This window comes from Drosophila pseudoobscura, chromosome X (genome assembly GCF_009870125.1).
Source record: "Drosophila pseudoobscura strain MV-25-SWS-2005 chromosome X, UCI_Dpse_MV25, whole genome shotgun sequence".
Taxonomy (NCBI): Eukaryota; Metazoa; Arthropoda; class Insecta; order Diptera; family Drosophilidae; genus Drosophila; species Drosophila pseudoobscura.
The window spans coordinates 60282287-60307035 of NC_046683.1; the positions used below are offsets into that span (position 1 = coordinate 60282287).

Here is a 24749-nt window from a genome sequence, read left to right on the forward strand (position 1 = left end):
GAGCCGCATGCCGCAGCCCAAAAAACTTTATAAAGTTGTTTGTTACGCATGCGCCTGGGACTGGGACTGGGCCTCTTTTTTTTTTGCTGCCTCTTGGCTTGGTTTTTTCTTTTGTTTTTTGACGGTCCGTCGGCGGTTTGCTTTGACGCGGTTTTTCCATTCATTTGCATACATTTTGTGCCTTTGCACATGGCAACCAGACGCGACTCGGTCGCAGTTCCGATCCCCCCCCAGAAGCAGCAAATGTTGCGAAATAACTCTGGACACACGCTCCACCAGACACCACACAGAGGAGCCAGACAGGGGCTTGGACGTAGTCGTCGTCGTCGTCCCTTTGAAGCAGCCTCGTAAATGCCACAGAGAGACCAGAGACCAGAGACCAGAGCCCAGAGACCACAGACCAGAGACCGCAAGTGCATTTGTAGCGATTTTCACAAGTCGTAGCTAATTTTCTGTTGGTTTCTCGCTTGGTTTGGCTTGGCTTGGCTTCATTCCATTCCCCCATTCATTATCACGACTGCCGGCTGCCCGACTGCATTTTATATGTGAAATATTTTTGCTCTGGGCTCTGGGCTCTGGGTTCTGGGCTCTGTTCTGTGGGAATGTCCACAGACAGGGCTACTTTGTGTGGCGTCCCAGCCCCGGGGTTCCTTGGGTACTCGATATATTGAAGGTTCCCAAATAGTTTTTGGAATTCTCTGTTAGAACGAGCTTTAACTGAAATATTGGCTCTATTTCTGGTCGATTAACAGCAAAGATATATTATGTTTTACTTAAACGAAAACTGAGATCAATTTTATGCCTCTGGAGGCTTACAATCCATACCTTAAGTGGGTGAATCAACTATCTAATACCCTAGAAACATAGATGTTAAACCATTCCATACTGAAAATCATCTAAAGTATTTTTGAAACATTTATTCTACAACTATTGTAGTTATGGTTAAAAAAACAAGCCATGGAAACCTCTAAATCCCAATTCAAATTAAACACCCATCATCGATCAATATTCATGTCTCATAGCCAAAACTTGAGACCCCCAAAAAAGACAATAGACCCCGAAAAGCGTTGCCATGTTTTGTTGTTGTTGTGTTGTTGTTGTTGTTTTTTTGTGGCGCGTACGTCCTTCACGCTTGGCTGCCATTTGGGCACTCGCCGGCACTCAGTCGTGGCCTCAGCTTGTGTCTTAATTGTGGTAAATATTTGCTAGTCCGGGGGCTTACTTACGCCAGGAATTTCGATGATCGGTCTTCTCTCTCTCTCACTCTCACTTTCGCAGGGCTCCTACCCCGAACAAGTGGCCAATATTTTCGGGAAAAGTGAAGCAACACGTTTGAAAAGAGGCCATCGCCCCAAGTCCAGTCAGAGGCTTCGTTATTTTCGTTTTCCTGAGTTTGGGAATTCTTGCAAGAATTTGGGAATCTTCCGTTTTCGTAGCATACTTTTTGGGGGCAGCAGAATATAGAAATCTTTGAGGGCGAGAGCGCCAAGGAAATTTAAATTTTTCAACAAGACTAGGGTTATATAATCATTTAAGTAATGGGGCTCTTAAAAATGCCTCTAAAATGTGAATTTTTCTGGTTTTATTATATACTAGATCTGTGCCCCAAAAGGGTGACGAATACCCTTATTTCCCATTCATTTGGCCACTTGGAACCCTCAAATATGCATCGTCTTTGGTGTTGCAAGAATCGGCAAACGCTTTAAATGATTAATGGCCGCCAGGGTGCAGCAGTATCGTCTATAGCTTCATGCTACTTAGCTCTGCCCCCCCGCCACCCCCCCTGTCTGCCCCTGTCTTATGCAAGGGGCCCTGCTCGACGGGCAGGCCCTCCTGGCCATTGGTGCCGAAAGTAGGTACCATTCATAGGCTATTAACGCTCCACTGAAGAGCGGCGAAAAACAGAAACAGAAACACGCATCACACACACACATATATGTGCATGTGTGTGTGTGTATGTGTATGGATAATACAACAAACAAATCAGCAGAATGAAACATCGACAACAAAATGCTAAAATGCTCTGCTCTGCACTGCTGGAGGGAAAACCGTAGTCGAAGTCGAAGCCGAAACAGAAACCCAACGAGCGTATAGCCAGCTATGGAGCTATGGAGGCTCCTCCATTCGCTGCTGCGAATCAGCGATGCGATTTGATGGATATTAAAATGACCGTAAAAAGGAATTAAGGTCTGTCAGACTTTGCAATTGAGTGAATACGGGCGCGAGAGGCGGCAAATGGCAAACAAAGAGAGGCCCAGAATGTGGCGATCTTTGGGGGGGGGGGGAGGGTTGGGGGGGAGGAGTACCATCGAGTGCCCAAAAGTAAACCCAAACAAATATGCCACATACTTCCCGGGGTCGTAAAGCCTCTGTGGCACCGCCCCTCCCCTCCCCACCCCCAAAAAATATGAATATCCAAAAGTCGGCAAACTTTCAAAAGGGATGGAGGGTGGGCGATGGGGGTGGGGGGCTGCGGCAGAACCGCAGAACTTAATTAGTGTCATGTTGCAAGCCGAAGCTGGAAAAAAAAACAAAACGGAAATCGTCAGAAGCAACTGCAGGACACAATTTGTGGCACAAGTGGCAGGCAGATACTTTTCACTTGATTCAACAAAAATGACTTTATCCAAAGGCCCCAAAGATCTCCGAACAGGCATCGTTCGTCTCCCCCCCCCCCCCACCCCCGTCCCCCTCCGCGGCAGAGTGGCAGCCAATTTGAGTGATGAGCAGCGACCCCCCACCCCCTCCCCACACAACGCCACAGACAGCCATCATCTGTGCGGATCTCTTGGGGACCGGGACTGAGCAACGTGTGAAGTCCATCAATCTGTATCTGTAGCTGTATCTGTATCTGTATCTGTAGCTGTATCTGGCGTGCGACCTGCGTTCGTTCGTTACCTGCCACTGGCCGTTGTGTCTCCTGGGTGGCCTTCGGCTGGAACTCACACGTTGCTACGCGGTGGCATTAATCATGGGACCGGACAACGGACAACGGTCCGCGGATCCAACCATCAAACAAGAAGGAAAGAAACCTCAGTTTTTGGCGCTTCGAAGCTTTGGATACGCTACAAAGGGGGGGCCAAGATGTATGCCAAAAAGAGGGGAGTCCCCCACACGAGGGTTGCCAGAGCTGAGAGCGAAAGTGTGCTGTGGGCTGGGAGAGAGAGAGAGAGGTATAAGACAGAGCTAGGCTGGTCCTGGAGCCTCCATCTCTGACCCCCGACCCTTTAATCACGCTCCGCTCCCTCATCGATGGATCCGAGTAGACAAAACCCCACTCAAAGTCGGCATACCCTTCGAATCCGCGCAGAAAGGCCACCAATTAGGCCGCCAGGACTAGGAGACCCCAAGGACCCCAAGGACGTGCGTGCGTCTGTGTGTGGTCTCCGTATTTTGCAGAATTTTGAGCAGCTGATTTTTTGGGATTTATGTGGATTTTGTGGCTCTTTTTGTGGGGATTGTATTTGTCTGTTTTTTGCCTGTTTTTGTGTTTTTTTTTTTTGGCCAATGCCTGTCTATAATTACTGAGGCATTAAGCTCGTTTCCATGGCTTGGTTTTTCGGATCCGCTGGCTGGCTGCCTTGCCCACGCGTGCGCTACCGAAGAACACTCCGCACCTCCCCCCCAATGCCCCCCCTTGCCTGCCTGCCTTCAGCGATGGTGCACACACGACTAATTTTCCAATTGGAAAATCATGTGCTTTACATATGAAAAGGCCGCTGCGCGTGTCGCTCGGCCAACCATGTGAGTGAATAGATGTGAATACACTCATTCCCCCTCTACATATATTCACGAAAAAAAAGCAGAAACAAAAAAAAAAACGCAATTATATCGGTCGGTTGCATTTCGATACATTTGGTTGCCTTACGCCGCACACGACTGACCGCGCAGCAGCGCATGTTTTTGGCTGGCAGAGCGGCAAGGGGGGGAGGGGGGTAGAGTAGGGAAAAGGGAGGAGGGTGGAGGGTGGAGGGAGCGGCTTAGACTCGTTTCAAAACACTGAAATTATAGAAAATCAAAAGTGTGACCGCTGCACAAATACACCGTCAAAAAACAGGGATCGTTGCGGCACTCGATCGGGGAGGGGTCGGAGACGGGGTCGGGGTCCCAGCATGTGTGCCACGTCCCGTGCATCCCCTCCCTTTGGGGGGGGCTTTGATTAATTTGCCAGAAGGCAAAAGACTTTGGTTAGCAGTAGCGTGCCGCAACGTTGAGTCCTCACCGACACCCCCCACCCCCTCCACCATGCCCCCTCCTTCTGCGCTCTTTTAACCTGCTTTTGATGGCGGCCTGTCCCTCGCGTTTAAGTGAATTTTGTTGCACATTTGCATTTAGATGACGGCAGTGGCAGTGGCAGTTGCAATTGTTTATGGTCTACACCTTAGACTGTTGCCACATTCGATGGTGGTTGGGTTACGTACCCCATGAAATATGTTCGAAGGCACCATTTGATAGATGGATCAGGCGTTGAAAGGGGGAATTTAGGGAGAGAACCTTCTGTTTTCCTTCCAGGCCTCATGAGAACTCGAGACTTACGATAGTCTCCCCTATATGGCATCTGTTTTAGGGGATTCAGGGCTAAACTAATGATAAATAGCTCAATTTCTATACAGAAAGAAGTCCTTATGGTGTGCACGTAAGCCAGGTGTTCAGAGAGCCAGACAATAGCTTGATTTCTTTATTCAGGCGCCATTCATCGACATTCGACGACTCTATAATAGTCCCATCGCAAATTCCTTTGACAATCTGATAGATCTGATCAATCTCTATGAATTTGCTTTATAAAATCCCTCTTCAAGAAGCCCTAAGAAGGCGTGTCCATACATATACGTGCCTTAAGCCCTCTTCTTCTCCCCCGATTCGTTTGCCACCCAGAAATTCCCTGCTTTGCTGCAGTAACTTTCTTTTTCATTTTGGCATAATATCCAACCTTGAAATGTCTAAATTTACCCCAAAAAAGCCTTCAGAGGATTCCCCCCCGTAAGAGGCTCATCGGTGATCTGAAATTCCTTTAGGATGGCCAACAAATTATTGCATTTAAATATAATTTCCTTTAAAAATAAACTTAATGAAACAGCGGCGTGATGTGCAATTGACACGAAGAGGAGACCACGAGACCAGCTTTCATGACTGCTGAATCTCAGGTCCAAAGATGGTATCGTATCCGAGGCTTACGCTGGAGCTGCCATTAAAGCCGAGGCTTGGGAATCATGGGCCAAAGCAAACAATTTGCCACTGCGTGGCATCCATTCACTGCATTCACTGCATCCAGTGGCTACTTGCTACGCCGCAGAGCACGCACAAGGGAACCCATAATTATCCAGAGACCGGAGAGGAGGCATCGTGTCATGAGAAAAACGTTTATGGCACAACAAAAGCTCCAATTTGCCAAAGATATTTTCGCAGCTGCTGCTGCTGCTGCTGGGGCTGTGGGGTCCGCTGGGAGAGGGCTGGGGGGGGGCTGAGGAGCCTGCATTATAATTAATCAAGAAATGTATGCACACAGAAATCAAAAATAATCATCAATGCGGCTTAAGGGAAGTGTGATGTGATGTGATGTGATGTGATGTGATGTGAAAGTGTTGCAACATGTTGAAAGCGAATGATGCCCAGAGCCATCTCTGGGGCGATGACAGCAGCAACAGACAGACAGACAGGGAGAGAGAGAGAGAGAGAGAGCGGGGGGGGGGCAGCAACAGGCATCAAGTGTCCAACATTATCACCATCATCATCATCTTCATCATCGGAGGCATCCGTGGCCGATCGTGATAGGCCCTGAAAACAAGGCGCTACAATTTGGCATTACATGAAAATTGCATTCGATATTAGCTGGAAAGGTAGACGACAGACCCGGTTTTTGGGTTCCGTTCCTCTTTAATTAGATGCCGCGTCAACAAGGTGCTAAATGGGCTGCCATTATAATCGAGGCGTGGGCTGGGGGTTCCGAAAATGAAAGCTGTGGCCCCAGCTGTCGCTGTCCACCCCAGGGGCATGCGTTGCTCTCCTTGTTCCGTCTGCTCCGGCTCCGACTCGACTCCGACTCCGGCTCCGGCTCGACTGTTGATTATGCAGAGGTGATAATTGCAGTGTCCGACGCGTCAAGATTTATTTTTTTCGATGCTTTAACGATGTGTTAAAATAAATTGCATACTTGTATCTCGGGAAGTGAGCAGACAATTGCCCCTCCCTCTCTCCCTCTCCCCCTCTCTCTCCCTCTCTCTCTAGCTCTGTGAAAAAACCCACAAAACGTCGCGCCTGTGTACATAAAAATTTAATGGGCGCCTTGCTCCCCCCCCGCACACCCATCCCTCCTGTAATTGCAGGGCAGACTTATTAAAATATCAGAAATATCTGAGAATAAGGTGATAATGGGGACGCACACGCCCGCAGATCCGATCCTGCCGATCCAGAGATCCCCCCCGCAGACAGAGACATGAAAATACTTTCTAAAAAATCGCAGATTTATTGCCCAATCTTTCGCTAACGGTACGTAATTCAATATTCTCCAACATACTTTGCCGGTCCTTGGTCCTAACCTCAAAAATCCCAAAGTCTGGTCTTCCTTCCAATGAATTTTGTAGGCAACCCAAAAAGGAGACGTTTTTTTTCGGTTCGGTAATCGGATCTTTGGACGAGGATATCGTATTTTTTCGACATTCGCCTGTTGCGTTTTTCTGCCTAATCAGTCGTGAATAATTTGCAGCTACTGTGTACGCCACAGCAGTCCGAGGACTGGAGGACTGGAGGACTGGACGACCGGAGGATGGTACGGTACGCTCTCCTTCCGCTTGGCTAAAGCGTGTCTGTGTCTGCAACATATGGTTCGAGCCATAAAAGAAGTCTGGCTCTGTCGCTGTCTCTGGCTGCACTTTGCAGTTCTTTTGGGTTCTGCGTGCTTTTTTTTTGGGTGTAGCACGTGCTTCAATGCACATGACACCGAATCGCAACTGATTTTTGAATGTGGAAGATGGGCGGGGGGATGACAGGAAGTGCTAAAGAGAGCAACAAGAACTCTTCTTCTAGACCATACCCCGATCCAATCCATCGATTCGCCCCCTCCAACAACAAGAACATTTCGCAGGGATTAGGCAAACCCATTGAGCACTCAGAATGCTCGCCTCGAACCTTTGTTTTAGTGCCGGGTTTTCCCCGAAATCCGCGCTCATCAATCCGTTCTGAATGCCACCAACGTTGACCATCAAACCATTCCTTGGCCTGGCTATGGCGATGGCAGCTGCCACTACCAGCGCCACACAAAGCACAAGCCCCAAAGAGTCACTTCCCCAAAAAAAACAAAAAAACTAAAAAAAAAAGAAAGAAATCGGCAAATCATAAAAGCTTCAAATTCTTAGAAATTTTTTGGCCACAGCCTAGAAACTCTATCTAGTCATTGATTTTTGTGTGTCGGCTTTTTGATCTTTGGCCGGTCGGATCGATGGATTGATCGGGCCAGGGATCCGACAGCTGCTCCTCCGGCTGCTGCCTCGAACGAGGGAAGGTCTCAAATCGCGAAAAAGGTTTGAAAGCTGGGGCATGCGCCAAACATTTGGCCAGTGCGCCCCAACTGTTTTTTTCAAGGCAAAAAAAGCAGCCACCATATAGATTGAGTTTGTCTACAAATATTATAATGCCAGCTCCGCCAGCTGGCGGTAAGAAGGGGATAGGATCCGCAGGAAGAGCCTTGAATTTCCTCTAAATAGTTCCTGAGGGATACACGATCGATGTGGTGCTCAATAGATTTTGCCACTCACCTTTTGAGTCAATAACTATCCACTCTCTTCTACCTCCTTGCAGCGCTACTTCGGTCTACGATGAACACTTCCGCACACATTTATTTATTTATATATGCACTGCACACTCTTGTCCCTTTTCTACAATATTTACAAACGCACTGGAATAAGCAAGACATTCCAATAAAAGCACAGAAAATATCTTAAACACACTCCCACCACACTCGCATATTTTGCTCTGAAGGCAAAAGAGAGAGGGAGAGATAGAGACAGGCATTACCAATGTTTGGAACAGCAGTGTAAACTGTAAAGAGAGACGCGCGCTCATTCCTGTTGTATGTTCTTCTTGCTGGAGTGGGAAAGAGACAAAACGAGGCGCCTTTTATGCACAATTCACTCGCAAAAAAACAAATGAAAAAAAAACTGCGACGCAATGGAATCGCGGTCACGGCACTCCTTCTGATTTTAGGACACAAACAAACATTAATTAATGCATCAAATAATATTTGTTGTTCTTTTGCTGCACTTTCAAATTGTCTCGCATAATTATCTCTGCAATCTGTCGCGGGGGGGGGGCCGGCCCGCAGCTTGATCCCGCACTTTTTCTAGTATTTAAATACGATTTTTCGACATTTTTACGTTTATTCACTGCAGCACTTGATTGCACACATACGCAAGAACTTTTCCCGTTTGATTTTCACAATTTTCCGCGCTTTTCACGACCTGAATCGCGGAGCCGACTTGAAAACCGCGCGTTTTTTCCGCTGGACCGTGGGAAGTGGAAACTTTGCGAGAGAGCGTAACAAATGCAATGCGTAGGTGGCTTAGGTGCGCGTGCTTGCTCATTCCATGCTCTCTCCTTCTAGGCTTGCTCTTCCTTATTGCGTGCAGATTCCATGCTCTCCGTTTGCGTCTTCTTCCAACCGCCCGCTCATTGAAATTTGTCATCTCCGTCGCGCACTCCTTTGGTCTAGGGATGGTGTGGGGAGAGGAGATCGATCGAAAGTGTGTGGCTGTGGGCACCTGTTGGTGCGAGTGGGATGGTGCAATCATTCCATGCTGTCCATGGTAGAGGAGGTTTGCCTGTAAATAAATGTGGAATTACAGTTTCCAATGCAATTTATTTAACAATATTTTTTGTCTGAGATCAAATTCAATCTATGTACATATGTATGTATGTTCTAATTAGAAACCTCGATGATTTTTACATTCTTGATGATGGAGGCCATCTTGGGGCCACTCTGGACAGTGCCGATAATCCAGGCCGGGCTGCCACCGTATTCATCAAAAAACTTGCAAAAGGCAACGGCGTCATCACGTGGCATGCAGATGAGCAGACCACCGGAAGTCTCAGGAGAAAGTCCCTGCAGCAGGGGGCTCACACCGCCGCCGGCGGCTCCTTTGGCGGCAGCTACCGTGTGTTTGATCACCGGCAGAGTATCAATGACAAACGACACTGGCTCCTTTTGGACCAAAGCCAGTTCGTTGGCATGGTGCAGGATACCCAACCCGGACACAGCCATGGCCCCATGGGCATTGTGCACGTGCATGAGGTTAGCGGCCTTGCGATTGAGTAGACACATCGAGTGGAGGGCCTGACGATAGGCCACACGGACATCATCCTTGGAGAGGAACGAAGCGTAGAGGTCCCAGCGGTTCAAATCATAGATAGACTCATACGCATCGATGGCCACCTGGGTGCCCAGAGCCTTGGTCAGCACAAGGACATCACCATCCAGAGCGTTGTCGCGTGCCACATATAGGTGTTGCGGCCAGTAGGCCGAGGCCAATGCGCCGACGATGAAAGTGCTATGGGACTTGTACGAGGCCCAAGTCTGCACCCCGTCGGTGTGCATACAGCTCTCCCTGAAGCCGTCCGACATAACCGAGAACAGCCCACTGACCATGGCTTTGCTCATATCAGGGGGCCTGCAGAAGAGCATCATCGTTTTCTCACAATCCGTGATGCCCTTGGCGCAGAGACTGCCGACTGCCTCGGCGAAAATGATCTTGCCCAGGACGTAGGGATTGTCAATCATCGGGTACCGAAACTCGATGGCCAAGTTCTGGTCCTTTCCACCGCGAGGTTTCTTGCTGATTTCCATTCCGCGTAGCATCTCCTCCAGCTCCGTTTCCTGCCGCTGTCCGCCTGGGGTGGTGGTGGAGGCGGGGCCATGGAGCAGCTCCGCCACCACGCTTTCGGGTACCTTGCAGCCGGAAAGACTCAGGCCAAGGCTGGGGTTTAGATTGAAGGCCATTGTAAAATCTAATAGGCAATCTCTAAATTTTGTTTCCTTTCACAATCAGAAAGCGTTTGACAGCGTTTTGTCTGTCAAGTTACAGGGTTGCGTAGACTAAAATGGCTAACAGTTCCTGTTAAAATGACGTTTCGAATGGACCTTATCGATAGTTATTATAACTAATATACATATATATCATTCCTTGTCAAACAATCTTTGAATTTATTTTCTTTTTAATGTTAAGAGCGTAGACTCGTCAGTTTATTGGATGGAAATGGGAATCACCCACTACGGCAACCTGACGTGGCAGGGCGGCTGAGTACAAGGCAATCCTTGAAGCAGGGAATGTAGATCTGAGGCTGTACAGGTGCAAATACATCAGACATGACACAGTACCTGACATTATGGGGCGACATTCCAAGCTGTTTTTCATGGCGCCACTGTTTAAGAACACATGTAACTTTGGGGTTCGGAGGATACATGACAGGTGCGTATTTTACCCGTATGAGCAATAATTTGAAACATAATTTCCATATTGCCATATACTTCTTACTTGGATACAATTTTCCAATTTAAAGCCTTAGAATAGTAGTTTTTCAGAGCAGCAGTAGGGGGATTTACACTCTAATAAAGGAAATGTACGTACGTATAGGCATGGCATACGATTTGAGGGGGCATATAAAAAAGGATAGCTATATAAATATCATTGTGTTGTTGCTGTGTGTGTGTTCCGCATTCGTTTGTTTTAGGATTCAAAGGTTAGGTGGTTTCAGTCCCCACTCTCTCAATCTCTCGAGTGTTCACATAAGGCGACCCATCCAGTCGGTCAGGGTATTCAGTTCCTTCTCCTTGGCGGATGATTCCACAAACTGAATATTCTGCGAGATGTGGGCAAATTCGAAATCCCTGCCGGGCTTGCCCAGGGTCACGGGCTTATTGACATCATCGTCGCCCACCGACTGTAGCTTGCGGCTGCGTGTGTCCCGCACGGTATGCAGCTCCTTTTCGAGGAGACTCTTGATGACCTGTGCACTCTTGGCCGTTGTCTGGTCCTGTTTGTTGCATAGCACCAGCACAGAGCAGGGCTGGGTGGCGCTATCCGCCAGAATGGTGTACAGAGTGCTGCAAGGAAAGAGTGCCAATAAGAGAATATCTATGGACTACGCTATGGAAGATCTTCAGCACTTACTCTGCCACATCTCGGATATCCTTTTGCACTGTCACCGAGTCCACGACAAACACAATGCCCTTTGCCTTGTGCTTGTACAGATCGAAGCATTTGTCCCGCACGCGATAGTGTCCGGGAATGTCCACGAGGCGAACGGATGAGTGTCCACCCGCCTGATAGTCGCCCACATTCTCCTTGATGGACGTAAAGGTCTCCGGCAATTTGCCATGCAACAGCTGCATAAATATGGCACTCTTGCCGGACTCACATAGCCCCGTTAAGAGAAAGTCCCTGCGGCCGGCCGAACGTCGTCGCAGAATGACAAATATCGCTGCAAATGGAGGAAGAATTGGAATTAGCATTATTTCTGGGTGCAAGCCACGTGGCCAACTCACCCACAGCAATGAAGCCGAGCAGCAGGGCCACCAGGATGGGCCCCGAGTCAATCTCTCCCAGCTTAATGTGCTTCTTTTCGCGTACATTTTCATTTAGTTTGTCCATTTTCGTGCAAACAATCCGTTTCTGGGGGCAAAGTGACACGCACTGACCCTCAGAAATATACCGAAATACGTCACAAATTTCAAAATATACTGACAAATTATTTGTATTTAAATTCCATCATATCCTCGATTTTGATATTACGTAGAATATTACTAACTAGCTAAGACCCTCAGGGCTGAACTCATAGTTTTATCCAAATTTTAAATCAATATCCTAATAAACCTCAGTTGTCCACTTTTTAACATTCCTTTTTTACGAATTTAAAAAAAAAATTGAGATTTTGATGGCAAACGATCAGGAATTCGATGCTGATATCCGATGTGGCTAGTGACATGGCTCTAAATAGCGATACTACACGATTTCTACATTGGTGCATTGGACAAGAGGGTGAGTCCATAACGCGTCTTAAAATATACTGGAAAATACTAGAAATACTATGAAAAGTAGAAAACTTTCAAGGTGTATGAGCTGGACATGGTGGCACGAAAATCAGTGTGACCTCGGACTACTGGAAGCCGTCAACTGACAACGTCAAATATTGACGCGCGCAGCTTGAAATTTATGTGAAAATACTTTTATTTCAGAGGTTTAAGGTTTAAATCGTGGCCTTTACGAAGCGTTTGCCAAGCATAACAGAAAATTTAATGTATGTCGAGCGCCTTCTATATATCCATTGCATTTAAACGCACAGTTTTGGTTCCTTGGGTCCATCCATTCCACTCCACTCACGCATCGCGCTTCATTATCATATTGTAAATCAAGCGAAAGGTAACATTACAGGAGAATGCCCAGACGGGCACCGAAATAGCATTGTACACGCCAGTGGGAAAACTCAGGAGGCCCGTAAATGGCGCCAGGCTGATGCGCAAATCGATGACTATCACGGGTGTGCTGCGATTCAGGATGCTGACAATGATAAGGATCAGGGCCAACAGTACTTTGGATACGTAATATGCCACTGTATCAATTCCCATCTCCTTGAAGGCGTCTATGTTTTTGGCCGACTTGAATTTGGCCTCTGCATCGGCGACTTTCCGTTCCGCGCGCAGAGTTTTAATGGCCTTGACGTACTCCCCCGAATGTTCCGCATTGCGCACATTTTCCAACTCCTCCCGGGCAGCATCTATCTCGGATTGCCACAGCCGCCCGTCCGCTCGGCTAGTCTTCCAAAAACGTGACACTTTCAGCTGTGGAGGGAAGGGAAGAGAAGACCTTTAGTCGCCGCCGCCGACTGTTTTCGGACACAAAGTTCCGTGCACTCTTTTTGGATGACTTACGTAGTTCCGTATGAAATCTGGCAGGATCGTGTTGATAAGACTCAGCAGGGCTATAAGTGGTAATAGTTCCATCGCTTTGTGTCAGATTATGGCCAATGATGGTGAGTTTTAGTGACCAAATTAAAATATATGTCTGAAAATAACAAAGTAGTTTTTGCTGTGTTGGTAAATGACACAAAATCTAAAACAGCTGACTTTTATTCAAAAAGTTGGCAGCGCCCTTTCTGTCTGTCTCGCTCTCTCTCACTATCTCAGAGCCGGCAAAACAAAACACACATTTTTTTCTGGGAGAATTTTCTTGAATGTTCCACAAGAAATGACTGATTAGCAGAGGAGCAAAAGCAAAACCACAAACATGGAAGATAGCAACGAAGAGGTAAGCCTTTGCGCAGTTCAAAAACATATAATTTATGATTGATTTCTCGCTAGATTGAACCCTGTCGTAGCATTGGGCCGCACGAGCTGGACGTCGTAAAAAGTCAGGCGGTTATAAAATTATCGCCCGTCCAGCTGCCGGCCCATTTCAAGCGCCTAGAATGCAACACGAATCTGAATCTGCCACCCCTCAACTGGCTGACGACCTCCCACAGCAGCCACGGGCTGCACCAGGCTCTGTATCAGAGTGCTGGCTTCGCCAGCTTCCGTCTGGGCCAGATGTTTCCCGACTGTGTTGGCGAGGTGGATGTGGTGTCCGATGCGGAGAACATCAAGCAGTTGCTGAAGCTCCCATACAGTGCCCAGAGCCCCATTAGCATGGTGGTACACAAGGTGGGCAACACCCTGCTGCTGGACGAGTTCGATATACAGAAATATCTGCTACGCAAATCGGATGATGACTGGAAATGGCTGCGCACGTTCATCCTCGAGCACATCTTGTCGTTTGGCGACAAGCAGCACAACTACTGCCTGAAAGAGCGCAATCGGGAGGCTCTGCAAACAAAGAATCTGCTCTCCAAGTTCCTGTATCACAGCCTAAAACAAACAGGCGATGGCGGGGAGTATGATGTGCACACTACGCCCACGCAGTTGACCAGCAGACGCCAGGGATTGCCCATCACGGGTCCCGTGCTGCCAGAGCCGAAGATCGAGGAGAATGTTCCCGATCCCAAGTCCAGTCATGCGTTCAACCGGAACGTGGTGTGGACCTTTGAGGATATCCGTATGCTCATTGGCACCGACATGCCCATCTTTGGAGGGCCCAATCGACCGTGCATTAGCCTCCGCCTGCGCGACGCCGCCCAGCCCATAAATGTGCTGACTGGCATCGACTACTGGCTGGATAACCTCATGTGCAATGTTCCCGAGGTTGTGATGTGCTACCATCTGGATGGGATTGTCCAGAAATACGAAATCATCAAGACTGAGGATCTGCCCTATCTGGAGAACTCGCAATTCTCGCCGCAGGTGGTGCGCAATGTGGCCCAGAATATATTGGCCTTCCTCAAGGCCAATGCCACGAAGGCCGGCCACACCTACTGGCTGTTCAAGGGACGCAACGATGATGTGGTCAAGCTCTACGACCTGACCACTCTCTACCAGAACCAGACGACCCAGGCCGCCGAAGAGTCTGAGTCGCCGCCGCAGCAGCAGGTGAACCCGTTTACCGTGCCCGTGGGCATGCTGCTCTATTCTGTCGCTCGTAACATGAAGAACACGCTGCAGCACATCAGCCCCAGGACGGCGGGCAGCATACGCGCCCTGCTGGACAACTGCATCAAGCTGCTGCCCAAGGAGCAGTATCCGCAAATTGTCAGCTCCTCGCACTATATACTCTCCGACCTGCATGTGCCGGCTGGCATCGATCCCAAGGCGCCCAAGTTCGAGGATCTGGACTCGGACACACAGTCGCTGTACGATGATGATGAGGAGGACGAGGAGGACTATGACGATGAGCCCCTGGACTGCGATGGAATCTATGGCAGTGACAAGTACTATCAAAGTGCCGAACAGAGCGGAGGCAAGGCCAACGTGGCTGTGAGACACATTTGCGATGCTCTCCGGGAATTCAAATCGCACGCCAAGAAGTCCAAGCCGGCTCCCCTGCTCGCCTCGACAGCGGAACGTTGCACCATCTCGCTGGAGCACATCAGTGCGGGCATCTCCTGTCTGCAATACTTTAATGGCAATCAGGAGGAGAAGCTCAAGGAAACGGAGACGATTGCCAAGCAGGAGGAAAAGCAACGCATTCTCCATGAAGAGCAGAATCCCAATATGGCCAGGCCGTTCAATGCCATACCACTGCCATATGAGCAGTTGCAGGTGACGCAGGCACAGTCCCAGTCCCAGTCCCAGTCCGAGACCCAGTCCCAGCCGCAGGCAGAGGCACAGGCGCAAGCCATCAAGAAGCCCAACGCCAAGGCCAAAGGCAGCAAGTCCAAGGAGCTGGCCACCACCAATACCAGTACCACAGATGGAAAATCCTACACGCAGCTCAGTGCCAAGTTCAATAGTCAGCATTTTGGCTCGTGGAATGTCCATCTGAAGCTGCTGCTGCTGGAGAAGGCCTGCCTAACGGGCGCCACACTGGCGGAGCACCACTACGAGTCGCACCAGTACGGCTCCACGCTGCGATCCATTGAGCTGGCATCTCGCTGCCAGCAGGTACTCAACAAGTACATGGCCAATGTGGTCTCACAACAGAGCTGCCTGCTGGGCCGAGCCGGCGACTGTTTCTTTCAAATGTCCAAGAACTGGGAGGCCATCGATGAGTATGTGCGCCAATACGAGGAGCAGGACGAATCGACCCGAGTGATTGGCGAAGAACTGTCACTGGAACTGGGGGAGGAGGAGGAGGAGCAGCTGCCTTCGCTGGCTCCCGTCAAAAACGTCGAACAGGTGATGATGAACAGCTGCAAGTGCTACGAACTGGCCCTGGAGCATGCCCAAAAGGCCGAGAGCAATGAGCTGCTGCGACGATTGGGAAATGTTCGAAACGAGCTGGGTCTCAAGTACATGTACTGGGCACAGGGTGAGTTTTTCTATAAAATCCTGCTGGATATCTAACCGAGAGCATTGATGTACATTTCAGAGGAGTACCGCGAGGTTGTGGAGAAAAAAGAGGCATCGGAAGCTGCCGGAGATGATAAACAGGAACAGGATAATGCCACTGCCGAACCGCTCTACGTTAAGCTGACTGTCAATTCTTATGACTGCCTGCGCCGTGGCATCGAGGCCTTTACCGCAGTGCAGGACAATGTTAATCTGGCCTTTCTTTATTGCAACATGGGTAGATTTATGCGTCTGCGCGCCCATCTGACCATGCCCAATGAGAGGTGTGTACTGTACCAGCTTGAGTCCATTATGCATATATTCTATATCTATTACCATTCGCAGTGCCATTACTTTAGACTCACAAAAAGCCTTTTATAACGAGGCCTTCAACTATTACGAGAAGGCCAAAGACTGCCTGGACACGCGCAAAGCGAATGCCGAGCTCTGGGATCTTGTCAATTGGGAGCTATCCACTGCCACCTTTACGCTAGCCAAACAGCTGCAGGACCACAGTGCAGCAGACAAGAACAGCCTGGTGGAGGCCTCCAAAGAGGTGCTCGAACTGCTGCAAAAGGCCCTGCGCCTGTGCGATGTGGAGCATGCTGGGGCACGCCAAGTGCTCTACAGCTTTCGTGCTGGCTTGATACACAAAAGGTACCAGAACATTCAGAGATCTTAGAGATATTTTGGTACTTAAAATCTCTTTCGTTAGGATTGCATCTTTTCATTATTCGCAACTGCGTTCGAATGGCTGCTGCGATCTGTCGCAGCTGCCCAAATCCACGTTGCAGCTGTGCAAATATCACTACGAGAAGTCCACTCAAATCCTGGAGAGCCTCAAGGAGGTGGGCGACCTGCTGGTGGTGCAACTAGAGCGTATATCCCTGCATGAATTTCTGGCGGAACGTAAGTTTAACGAAATTAGTCCCACATGAATGCTGCCTAAGATGTTTTCCGACAGTTTCCACCCACTCTGCGCAGAAGATCAAGCAAATGCAAGCTGCTCTGGAGATTTGCTTGCAGTGCCAGACCATTTTTGGCCACGTCATCGATGCTAACAGCCAGGTCGATGACGAATTCGCCGCACATCTGTCACTCTTTGAGAGCCGCTTGCAGAATGCATTGAAGACGCTCACGAAGCTGCTGCTGACCGGCAAGGATCCCAAACAGCTGTCGGCATTGTACAAGCGCATGTATATGGAAACCTTGACTGGGAAACATGGGACAGGGGCCCAGCATACAGCAGCAGCAGCATGCGCTGATGAAGCGCCACCAAAACATTTGCACACGCTGCTCGGCCGGCTACAAGCCATGTGCGACGCTCACCTCGCCGTGGGCTAGCCAAAGCGGCTGTACGTGTCTTCGAGGGGGTTTCATAAAGAACCGATCAAATCGTATGCATTGCATTGCTCGCTGTCTCTCGCTTGTTTATTAATGTATTCTGTGCTTAGCCCCGCTTGCCGCAACCGCAATCATCGCTGGTCGCCTCATCCACCCGGCCAACAGCGACGCCCATCTGCAGAAACGACACCAGCAGCACAACCACCACCACCATCGCCAGTTGTAGGATCTGTCAAAGCATCAACATTATTATCTTCAATATCACTTCAGTCTTCAAACTATAAATGTATGTGGCCGTATCGCGGTATATATCTCACCTTGCAGCGTCGTTGAGTTCTCATTTTGAGTGCGTTTGCTGGCCATGGGCACGGCGGCTCTTATAAAGTCTGAGGGTCTTGGGCCCAAAACGTGTCGCTCATCAAGATTGGCTAAACACACCCCCACAATCGAAGTCAGCTTCTGTTCAAAATTCTGTTGAACAAGAGCCAACAATCGCCACTACTGGATGCGCAGATATGCGCAGAGGCCTTAGCTACGTTTCACTCTTAACTCTAAACACACTCTTAACCTAATCTCTTTTAGAACACTCTTTAACTTTAATGGAAATCAAGATCTGTCTCTGATGTACTCTTAGAAAATGGCTTTAATATTTAAGCTCTGCTTCCCAGTTTGATTATTACTTATAAAGTTGTACATCATTCATAAATTGAAAGCCAATAAAAAGCGTTTTAAAAGCAATGTTCCACCGTCTATAGGATGCTGATCCCCCAAGCCTTTTCCACTTCTAAACCGTACATTATTCTAGCCAAGTGTTCCACCGCATTTGAGACAACTTTCAAAGACAATTTCCTAAAGTTGTACTCGAATATTATTGAAAAGCTTAGTGGGGCGTGGGGGTTTTATTGTTTATAATTTTATTGTAATTTTATCTGAACTTTTTTTGCTTTTGTATATAAATTCTACCAACGCAGCAGAAAGTTGAAGCCCAATGCCTTTTGCCATTTTCTGTGTCACCGACAAAAATGGTGTCACGGCTCGCATGGGAGCACCGTGGAGCCAATGTCAGCCAACAGTGAACAGAAATGCCACGAGTCACGACTCACGAGGAAAAAGTGTTCAATAATGGGAAATGCTAGTGGTAGAAGCTTCCGACGAGTCATAGCTCGTTGCGTAATGAGCAGGGGGGGTCTCGTCTCCCACAGACAATGCCATAACCATAGACGACGCCTGCTATCTGGACCGCAGCCGAATTGAGAGCCAAGAGTTTTTGGCTCTGGGGTCTGGGGTCTGGACTGCTGCACACGTCGTCGGTGACGTCTTGAGATTGCAGAACGGGAGCTCGGAAACTTGGAAACTTGGCAGCTCGGGAACTCCGACGAGAGCCAAAATTGCATCACATTCCCCAGTCACGTAAGCGAATTATTATTGCCTGGATTTCCGTATAAAAACATACTATCCGAAGCAGTCAGGCATTAGTTACCCAGCAACCAGACAAACCCAAACAAACAAACCACAAAATGATGAAGTTCATGGTAAGTCCCCGTACAGCCAGCCCTCTTCCGGAGCCCCAAACTGATCTAGATCCTTCCTCTGCTCCGCCCCTCAGTGCATTTTCATCTGCGCCGTGGCTGCAGTTTCGGCCAGCGGCTATGGAGGTCGCCGTGGAAGCTACGGCAGTGCACCAATTGGCGCCTATGCCTACCAGGTGCAGCCTGCCCTGACCGTCAAGGCGATCATACCCTCGTACGGCGGACAGCGCAGCGGCTATGGCCACAACCAGGGAGGATATGGCGGTGGCTATGAGGCGGCACCCATTTCTTCGGCCTACAGCAATGCCAACATTGGCAGCCAGTACTCCGGATCCGGCTATGGCGGTGCTCCGCCCGTCGATCGCGAGGCCATTGCCCTGGCCAAGCTCGCCCTCGCCGCACCCAGTGCCGGAGGACCCCTTGTCTGGCGCGAGCCCGCACGTCGCGTGCAGCCCGCCTACGGGCCCAGCAACTATGGTGCTCCCCAGCAGAGCTACGGACGCGGTGATGAGGCCCAGGGCGCTTCGGCGGCAGCTGCCTCCAGCTCAGTGGCTGGCGTCGGCAAGAAGGGATACCAGAAGTCATCCTATTAAGAGGCCAGAGGCACAACCACAGTGAATCGTCGTTAAGGAATCTAAGAATAAATGCAACGAAACATCAAGACTTAAACTATGGAGAGTTTTCATTCGCTTGGGGGTATTTTGGTTGGGTTCTGGGTTCAGATTTCTGTCTCATGGCTTTGGTTGGCCAAGAGCTGAACAAGCGCTAAAACGTTCTGGAAATTGCGTCTGTCGTGACTTGAAATGAGTGCATAATCGTACTCGTATGAATGGAGTGGCTAAAGACTTTAAGAAAAGTTAAAAGCTAAAATGTTTTCAGTTTTCATTTAGCGTAGGTATTCTGGGAGATCTTCCAAAAACACCTGAGAATTGTCATGCTACGAATATGAAATTCCATTTACTGAATAGTTCTTCTAAGTTCTTTCCATACATGGATTATCCAGAACTTTTTCTGCGAGAACCCTGTTCCAGTGCCCAGAAGCCTTAAACAGTTATCCTCTAACCAGGGATCAGTAACAGTTTCCTTATGCGGAACTCTCATGGAACTGAAGAGAGAACGTTACTCCAACGAATGTTCAAATAAAATGACAATATGTCAAATATTTGTATGGGGGGAGGTCTATGGAGACCCAGCGCGTTTGCGAATTCATTGAGAAAGTCGTGTGTACGGCGGGGGCTTGCTTGGGACAATCAGGCAACGAAACAATGGAACATCGCGTAACCCCAAGCGATTTTATAATGGCTCGCGACTCGAGACCTCCGACAAAAAGTAAATGGAAATCGAATACATACCCCAAAAGGTACATTTGTATATATATTGAGCAGTTATGTGGCCTGCATTGAAACAGTATAGCACTATAACGTTTATTATTATATATAACCCGTATATGTGCGGATCGTATATGGGTCACGTAAATATCCAGTCTATTTTTCGCGTATAAAAGCGAGCGTTTCGGGCTAGGGAAATCATAGTTTGATTGATTATCCCACAACCAACAAAACTAAGCATTCACCATGAAGTACCTGGTAAGTAGTCCTGCAGACCCCTGCTCAAGGATCAGCCAGCTAATCCTCCTCCTCCCACAGTTCGTCTGCGTCAGCCTGGCCCTCTTCGCCTACATCAACGCTAGCCCGGTGTACGGTGGCAACCGCGGTGGATACGGCGGCGGATATGGCGGCGGAAACCACGGTGGATATGGCGGCGATCGTGTGGAGTACGAGCAAATCCTGGTGCCTTCTTATGGCCGCGGACACGGCAACCAGGGCTATGATCGTCCCCAGATCCTGCGATCGGCTCCCTCTGGCTCCAGTGCCTCGGCTGCTGCCTCCGCGGCGGCTGCTGCCATCGCCCCTGGCCGCTACAGCCAGTGGGCCGTGCCCCGTTACGAGATCGATGGCAGCTACAACGGTCCCAGCCACGGACATGGCCGCGGCGGCTACTAATTCCTGCCCCTCAACGAATCGAATCGAGCCCATCAGACCCTTTTTCTTTGATCAAGCAGCAGCGGCAGCTGTGCTCTGAGATTGGAAAAATAAAAACGTCTTGAACCAAATGGTGAATGTTGAACAACAAAACAATACAGAGTTTTGCATATTAAGGGGGCCAGAAAAAAGGCTAAAGTATAGGGCATACTTTTCAGCGCCACATGGTTAAAATTGTGGCAGGGTATTATGATACTCTATACGCTATATAGTGCCATAGAGTTGTACAGGTTCATAGTCAGAGAAGAATAGATAGATCGTTCCTAGAAGTCGAGAGAGAATATCATTCATATTTCTTGCTTTTTCTTATAAAATTCTACTTTAATTTTGCTTAAAAGTGTTCGGTAAAGGTAAAGCTTTAGCGAATCATCAGGTTTAAATTTTCAGCTTAAAGAAACGAAATATTTTCGGAATATTTAGAGGAAAGCAGGTTCAATTGATAATACCTTCTCTTACAAAAAATCACCACTACTTGTTCTGTTCAAAAACCCTCCCAAGTGACTCAACTTTCATGAGACACTGTCCCGAGGCACATGGGCCTGAGGCACTGCCACTCCAGACTTTAGGCACCAGCCTAAGCACGCAACGACCTGGCGAACACCCCCCATTGGAGGTCAGCATCCAAATTTCCCAGATACGAAGCTCGAGCTATGGGATGTTCTTGGTATCAGAAGGGGGACACAGCGCGAGACTTTGCTGAACGACAAAGTTCGGGCCAAAGCTGAAGCTGAGAAAAGACGGCAGAAACTGTGGGGAGCATCGTGGAGCTTGGAGCCGTGATAAATTCGCGGCCAGATCACGTCTCGAGTGCCACAATAATACTTTGCTTATATAAAGAACTGTGCGGGCCACTTCATTTGTTAATTGTGCCAACTGTGCCGAGCAGCTAGCGCCCCCCAAAAGACACAACAGACATTCTATAGCCATGAACACATTCGCTGTAAGTATACCGATGACTTCCCGTTCCCGTTCGCGTTCCCGTTCCTCCAATCCAGACCGGTGGCTAACCTTCACGTATCGTTCCCAACAGACTTTGGCGGTTCTCTTCTGCGCCTGCCTCATCGGCAACTGCCACGGAGGCTATGGCGGTGGCGGCCATGGAGGCTACGGCCAACAAGGAGGGTATGGACAGAGCTCCAATGGAGGTGCCGCTTCGGCTGCCAGCTCTGCTGCTGCCGCAGGCAATCAGCAGCAGCGTCCCGTTGAGATCATTGCTGGTGGTTCCCGCGGCGGTTATGGCGCTGAGATCCTTCGCCCCATTTCCCTGGGCTATGGCGGTCACTCGCAGCGTGGACCTCAGCACGGCAGCTACGGACGTCGCGGCGGATACGGACCCCGCTGGACTGTCCAGCCAGCTGGCGCCACTCTCCTGTATCCCGGCCAGAACAACTACCGGGCCTATGTCTCGCCCCCGGAGTACAGCAAGGTGGTGCTGCCCGTCCGTCCCGCTGAGCCCGTGGCCAAGCTGTTCATCCCGGAGAACCACTACGGCCAGCAGAGCTACGCCCCCCAGCAGAGCTACGGACCCCAGCAGAGCTACGGCCCCCAGCAGAGCTACAACGTCGAAGGACCACGATACTAGACGGTTGGATACTCCCCCTCCCCAATCCCCTTCTCAGTGTGGATTCGCTCCCGTGCAGCGCGAATAAAAAATACCAAAAGAAAACATAATCCCTACCAGTTTTGTTGTATAGTTTTGGGCGTACGGAAAGTGGGGGCACTATATCTCGGCTTCCGACTTGGGTCGGATCGAAGCAGAATTTCGGTTTTTATGCAGCTGCACGCAGCTGTGGCACTGGAAATTTGATTGCAACTTTTGGGGGGAATGTCTTTGCCGCGAACGTGCTGTGAAATTTGTAAACAAATTCGATCAGTCGGAGAGTCTTTCGGTGAAAGAGTTCCATAGTCAAACTGGAACAGCAGAGTTAACAAAATGTGGGTATTATCAACGATTTACCCAAACTGGAACTTACGAATGTTTGAGCTATACAAATTCAATGCTTTTCCCAGCTTGTCGAACATTTTTCACCCATTTCTTAGCCATTAATTAACATTTATTTTTATCTTGGGAAACATTTTTCACCTATTTCTCTGACATTCTTCTTTTCCAAGAATCTTTGAATGTTTGCTGATTTTTGTGAAATATTTTCTGGTAAGCAAAGTCTTTTGCTGACTGGCTTACGTCCGAGCTGTGGGCCATATTGCCACCTTCGGTTGACATTCGAGTCGCTTGGTGAATCACCAAGAGAATTCTAGACTTGAAAGTTTCGTAGTTCAGAGGAAAAAATGCCTAATAAATGTGGACTTTTCTTGATAAATGTGTCTCTTATAGAGTACGGGCAATGTTGAGTTCTTTCAGGCATAGCCCCTACTGTACCTGTGTTCAAGCTACGGCCTTGAAGACCGTCATGATAACCAAAATCAACTCGTAACTCGTAACACACTTGGATTAAGCCTCAAGGGGAGGAATAGGAGTTCCGGAATGAGAATCGGAAGTAGCCTATCCACAGACGGATAAACTACGAATGGAACGTCTAAGTATGCATTCCAGGGCAGGTTTATCGGCTGAAATTAGAGACGAGGCTCGTTCGCCCGTTCATTGATCCGCAACCACAGCCACCCCACAGTGATGCACGATGCGTACAGTGCAGTACCGTAGAGTGGAGGCAGCCAGTGCCAAAGACCCGATACCGCACACACCAAAAGCGAACAGAGCGTGCCGAGCCGGGGGAAGTTGCTATCAATGGGGCGGCCAGCTTCTCTTCCCGGAGGTTGTGGTAGTCGTTGCTGTGGTTCTGGCTCCGGCTCTGTCACAATTTGGCGCGCAATTTCGATGAGCATAGAAATTGGAGACGGTGGCGTTGGAGTCTCCGGGCCTTATCAGGCTGGGCGGGGCGGGGGGGCAGAGGAGAGTTGTGGATGCTGGCGCTGCGGGGCTGTCGGGGCACCCCGAAAGTGCCGCAGTTTCGTCATGATCCGCCCCGTGGCAGTGGGCATCGACTTGGGGTTTGGTCACGTCTGGGCAGCACACGAATCGCTGGCCAACTCAAATGGTATTGCTATAAAAGCAATTTGGACACTCGCTGTGGCTAATTAGTTTCCGAAACAGTCGCTTCCTCGCACCAACCAACAAACATGTCCGCCAACAACATGCGTCTCCTCTGCCTGCTCTTGGCCTGCTACATCTCGGCCATTGCGGCCCACAGGCCCAGCTACCGCTCCGGCTCCGGCGGCTACGTGGATGTGGTCAGGGCCGCCGAGACGGCCGAGGCACAGGCCGCTGCCCTCACCAATGCCGCTGGCGCTGCCGCCTCTGCAGCGAAATTGGACGGCGCCGACTGGCATGCCCTCAATCGTTATGGCTGGGAGCAGGGCCGACCTCTGCTGGCCAAGCGTTATGGTCCCCTCGACGATCTCTATGCCGCCGCCCTGCCACCACGCTCTTTCGTGGCCGAAATCGATCCAGGTGGGTTACCTCTAAACAAAATGTACAATCTGATGTATGCTAATGTCATGCCGTTCTCTCGATTGCAGTCTTCAAGAAGAGCCACTATGGTGGAGCCTATGGCCAGAAGAGCGTTACGCTCAACACTGGCGCCAAGGTGGCGGTCGCCGCGCTGAACTGAAGATCCCATGATCCCAATAGATCGAAACCCTTAATAAATAGTGATAACTTAAACATGTAACTGTTTTACTGGTTTTCTACTACCCAGCGGTGTTTTGCCTATGGTTATGGTTTTATGTATATTTTCCCACTATTCCCACTGAGAGACAGGGAAAATTCCTATCCACGTCTTGGAACTCTTGCATTCGGGCTGTGATTGATCGAGTTTTGGCTACTTTGAGCCTGAGCTCAATCTGTAGGTTTTATTTATTATCGTATATATTGAGATATACTGACATATTTGCTTAAATAGCTACCTAAATGCA

At 49.3% G+C, this 24749-nt stretch overlaps 8 protein-coding genes across 9 annotated transcripts; 5 read left to right on the top strand and 3 right to left on the bottom strand.

Annotated features, from left to right (window-relative positions):
- Positions 1-8911: 8911 nt before the first annotated feature.
- On the bottom strand, positions 8912-9988 carry LOC6900318 (inactive selenide, water dikinase-like protein). Its single transcript, XM_002135603.2, has one exon. It carries the CDS (start codon positions 9986-9988, stop codon positions 8912-8914), a length of 1077 nt encoding a protein of 358 aa, XP_002135639.2.
- Positions 9989-10502: 514 nt separating this feature from the next.
- Positions 10503-11710, bottom strand: SrpRbeta (signal recognition particle receptor beta). Its single transcript, XM_001353065.4, has 3 exons — positions 11534-11710; positions 11160-11469; positions 10503-11092 (listed from the first exon to the last, which is right to left on the bottom strand). The coding sequence occupies exons 1-3, from the start codon at positions 11637-11639 to the stop codon at positions 10771-10773; spliced, it is 738 nt and encodes a 245-aa protein (XP_001353101.1). The 5' UTR covers positions 11640-11710; the 3' UTR covers positions 10503-10770.
- A 488-nt stretch (positions 11711-12198) lies between these two features.
- Positions 12199-13104, bottom strand: LOC4812721 (tail-anchored protein insertion receptor WRB). Its single transcript, XM_001353064.4, has 2 exons — positions 12917-13104; positions 12199-12826 (listed from the first exon to the last, which is right to left on the bottom strand). The coding sequence occupies exons 1-2, from the start codon at positions 12986-12988 to the stop codon at positions 12365-12367; spliced, it is 534 nt and encodes a 177-aa protein (XP_001353100.2). The 5' UTR covers positions 12989-13104; the 3' UTR covers positions 12199-12364.
- A 12-nt stretch (positions 13105-13116) lies between these two features.
- LOC4812720 (erythroid differentiation-related factor 1) lies at positions 13117-17986 on the top strand. 2 transcript variants are annotated; one of them, XR_001453388.2, is made up of 7 exons: positions 13117-13292; positions 13346-15884; positions 15945-16188; positions 16250-16561; positions 16620-16813; positions 16869-17301; positions 17359-17986. XR_001453388.2 is itself a non-coding variant. In XM_001353063.4 (6 exons), the coding sequence occupies exons 1-6, from the start codon at positions 13272-13274 to the stop codon at positions 17246-17248; spliced, it is 3690 nt and encodes a 1229-aa protein (XP_001353099.3). In that variant the 5' UTR covers positions 13117-13271; the 3' UTR covers positions 17249-17986. The 2 variants fall into 2 exon arrangements, 1 of the variants encoding a protein (XP_001353099.3); XM_001353063.4 differs by having other exon boundaries at positions 16869-17986.
- Positions 17987-18713: 727 nt separating this feature from the next.
- On the top strand, positions 18714-19446 carry Cp18 (Chorion protein 18). Its single transcript, XM_033382076.1, has 2 exons — positions 18714-18780; positions 18855-19446. The coding sequence occupies exons 1-2, from the start codon at positions 18766-18768 to the stop codon at positions 19368-19370; spliced, it is 531 nt and encodes a 176-aa protein (XP_033237967.1). The 5' UTR covers positions 18714-18765; the 3' UTR covers positions 19371-19446.
- Positions 19447-20206: 760 nt separating this feature from the next.
- On the top strand, positions 20207-20912 carry Cp15 (Chorion protein 15). The gene is made up of 2 exons (XM_001353061.3): positions 20207-20363; positions 20424-20912. The coding sequence occupies exons 1-2, from the start codon at positions 20352-20354 to the stop codon at positions 20778-20780; spliced, it is 369 nt and encodes a 122-aa protein (XP_001353097.1). The 5' UTR covers positions 20207-20351; the 3' UTR covers positions 20781-20912.
- A 688-nt stretch (positions 20913-21600) lies between these two features.
- Cp19 (Chorion protein 19) lies at positions 21601-22490 on the top strand. Its single transcript, XM_001353060.4, has 2 exons — positions 21601-21759; positions 21850-22490. The coding sequence occupies exons 1-2, from the start codon at positions 21745-21747 to the stop codon at positions 22399-22401; spliced, it is 567 nt and encodes a 188-aa protein (XP_001353096.3). The 5' UTR covers positions 21601-21744; the 3' UTR covers positions 22402-22490.
- A 1413-nt stretch (positions 22491-23903) lies between these two features.
- Positions 23904-24505, top strand: Cp16 (Chorion protein 16). The gene is made up of 2 exons (XM_001353059.4): positions 23904-24285; positions 24354-24505. Exons 1-2 carry the CDS (start codon positions 23955-23957, stop codon positions 24443-24445), a joined length of 423 nt encoding a protein of 140 aa, XP_001353095.2. The 5' UTR covers positions 23904-23954; the 3' UTR covers positions 24446-24505.
- The last annotated feature ends 244 nt before the right edge of the window (positions 24506-24749 follow it).

Coding starts and splice junctions, on each gene's coding strand:
- LOC6900318 (XM_002135603.2), bottom strand. CDS start 9,988: ATGGCCTTCAATCTAAACCCCAGCCTTGGCCTGAGTCTTTCCGGCTGC.
- SrpRbeta (XM_001353065.4), bottom strand. CDS start 11,639: ATGGACAAACTAAATGAAAATGTACGCGAAAAGAAGCACATTAAGCTG. Junction 11,470..11,533: donor GCTCGGCTTCATTGCTGTGG/GTGAGTTGGCCA, acceptor CTCCATTTGCAG/CGATATTTGTCATTCTGCGA. Junction 11,093..11,159: donor GATATCCGAGATGTGGCAGA/GTAAGTGCTGAA, acceptor CTTTCCTTGCAG/CACTCTGTACACCATTCTGG.
- LOC4812721 (XM_001353064.4), bottom strand. CDS start 12,988: ATGGAACTATTACCACTTATAGCCCTGCTGAGTCTTATCAACACGATC. Junction 12,827..12,916: donor CAGATTTCATACGGAACTAC/GTAAGTCATCCA, acceptor TTCCCTCCACAG/CTGAAAGTGTCACGTTTTTG.
- LOC4812720 (XM_001353063.4), top strand. CDS start 13,272: ATGGAAGATAGCAACGAAGAG. Junction 15,885..15,944: donor GTACATGTACTGGGCACAGG/GTGAGTTTTTCT, acceptor TGTACATTTCAG/AGGAGTACCGCGAGGTTGTG. Junction 16,562..16,619: donor GCTGGCTTGATACACAAAAG/GTACCAGAACAT, acceptor CTCTTTCGTTAG/GATTGCATCTTTTCATTATT.
- Cp16 (XM_001353059.4), top strand. CDS start 23,955: ATGTCCGCCAACAACATGCGTCTCCTCTGCCTGCTCTTGGCCTGCTAC. Junction 24,286..24,353: donor CGTGGCCGAAATCGATCCAG/GTGGGTTACCTC, acceptor TCTCGATTGCAG/TCTTCAAGAAGAGCCACTAT.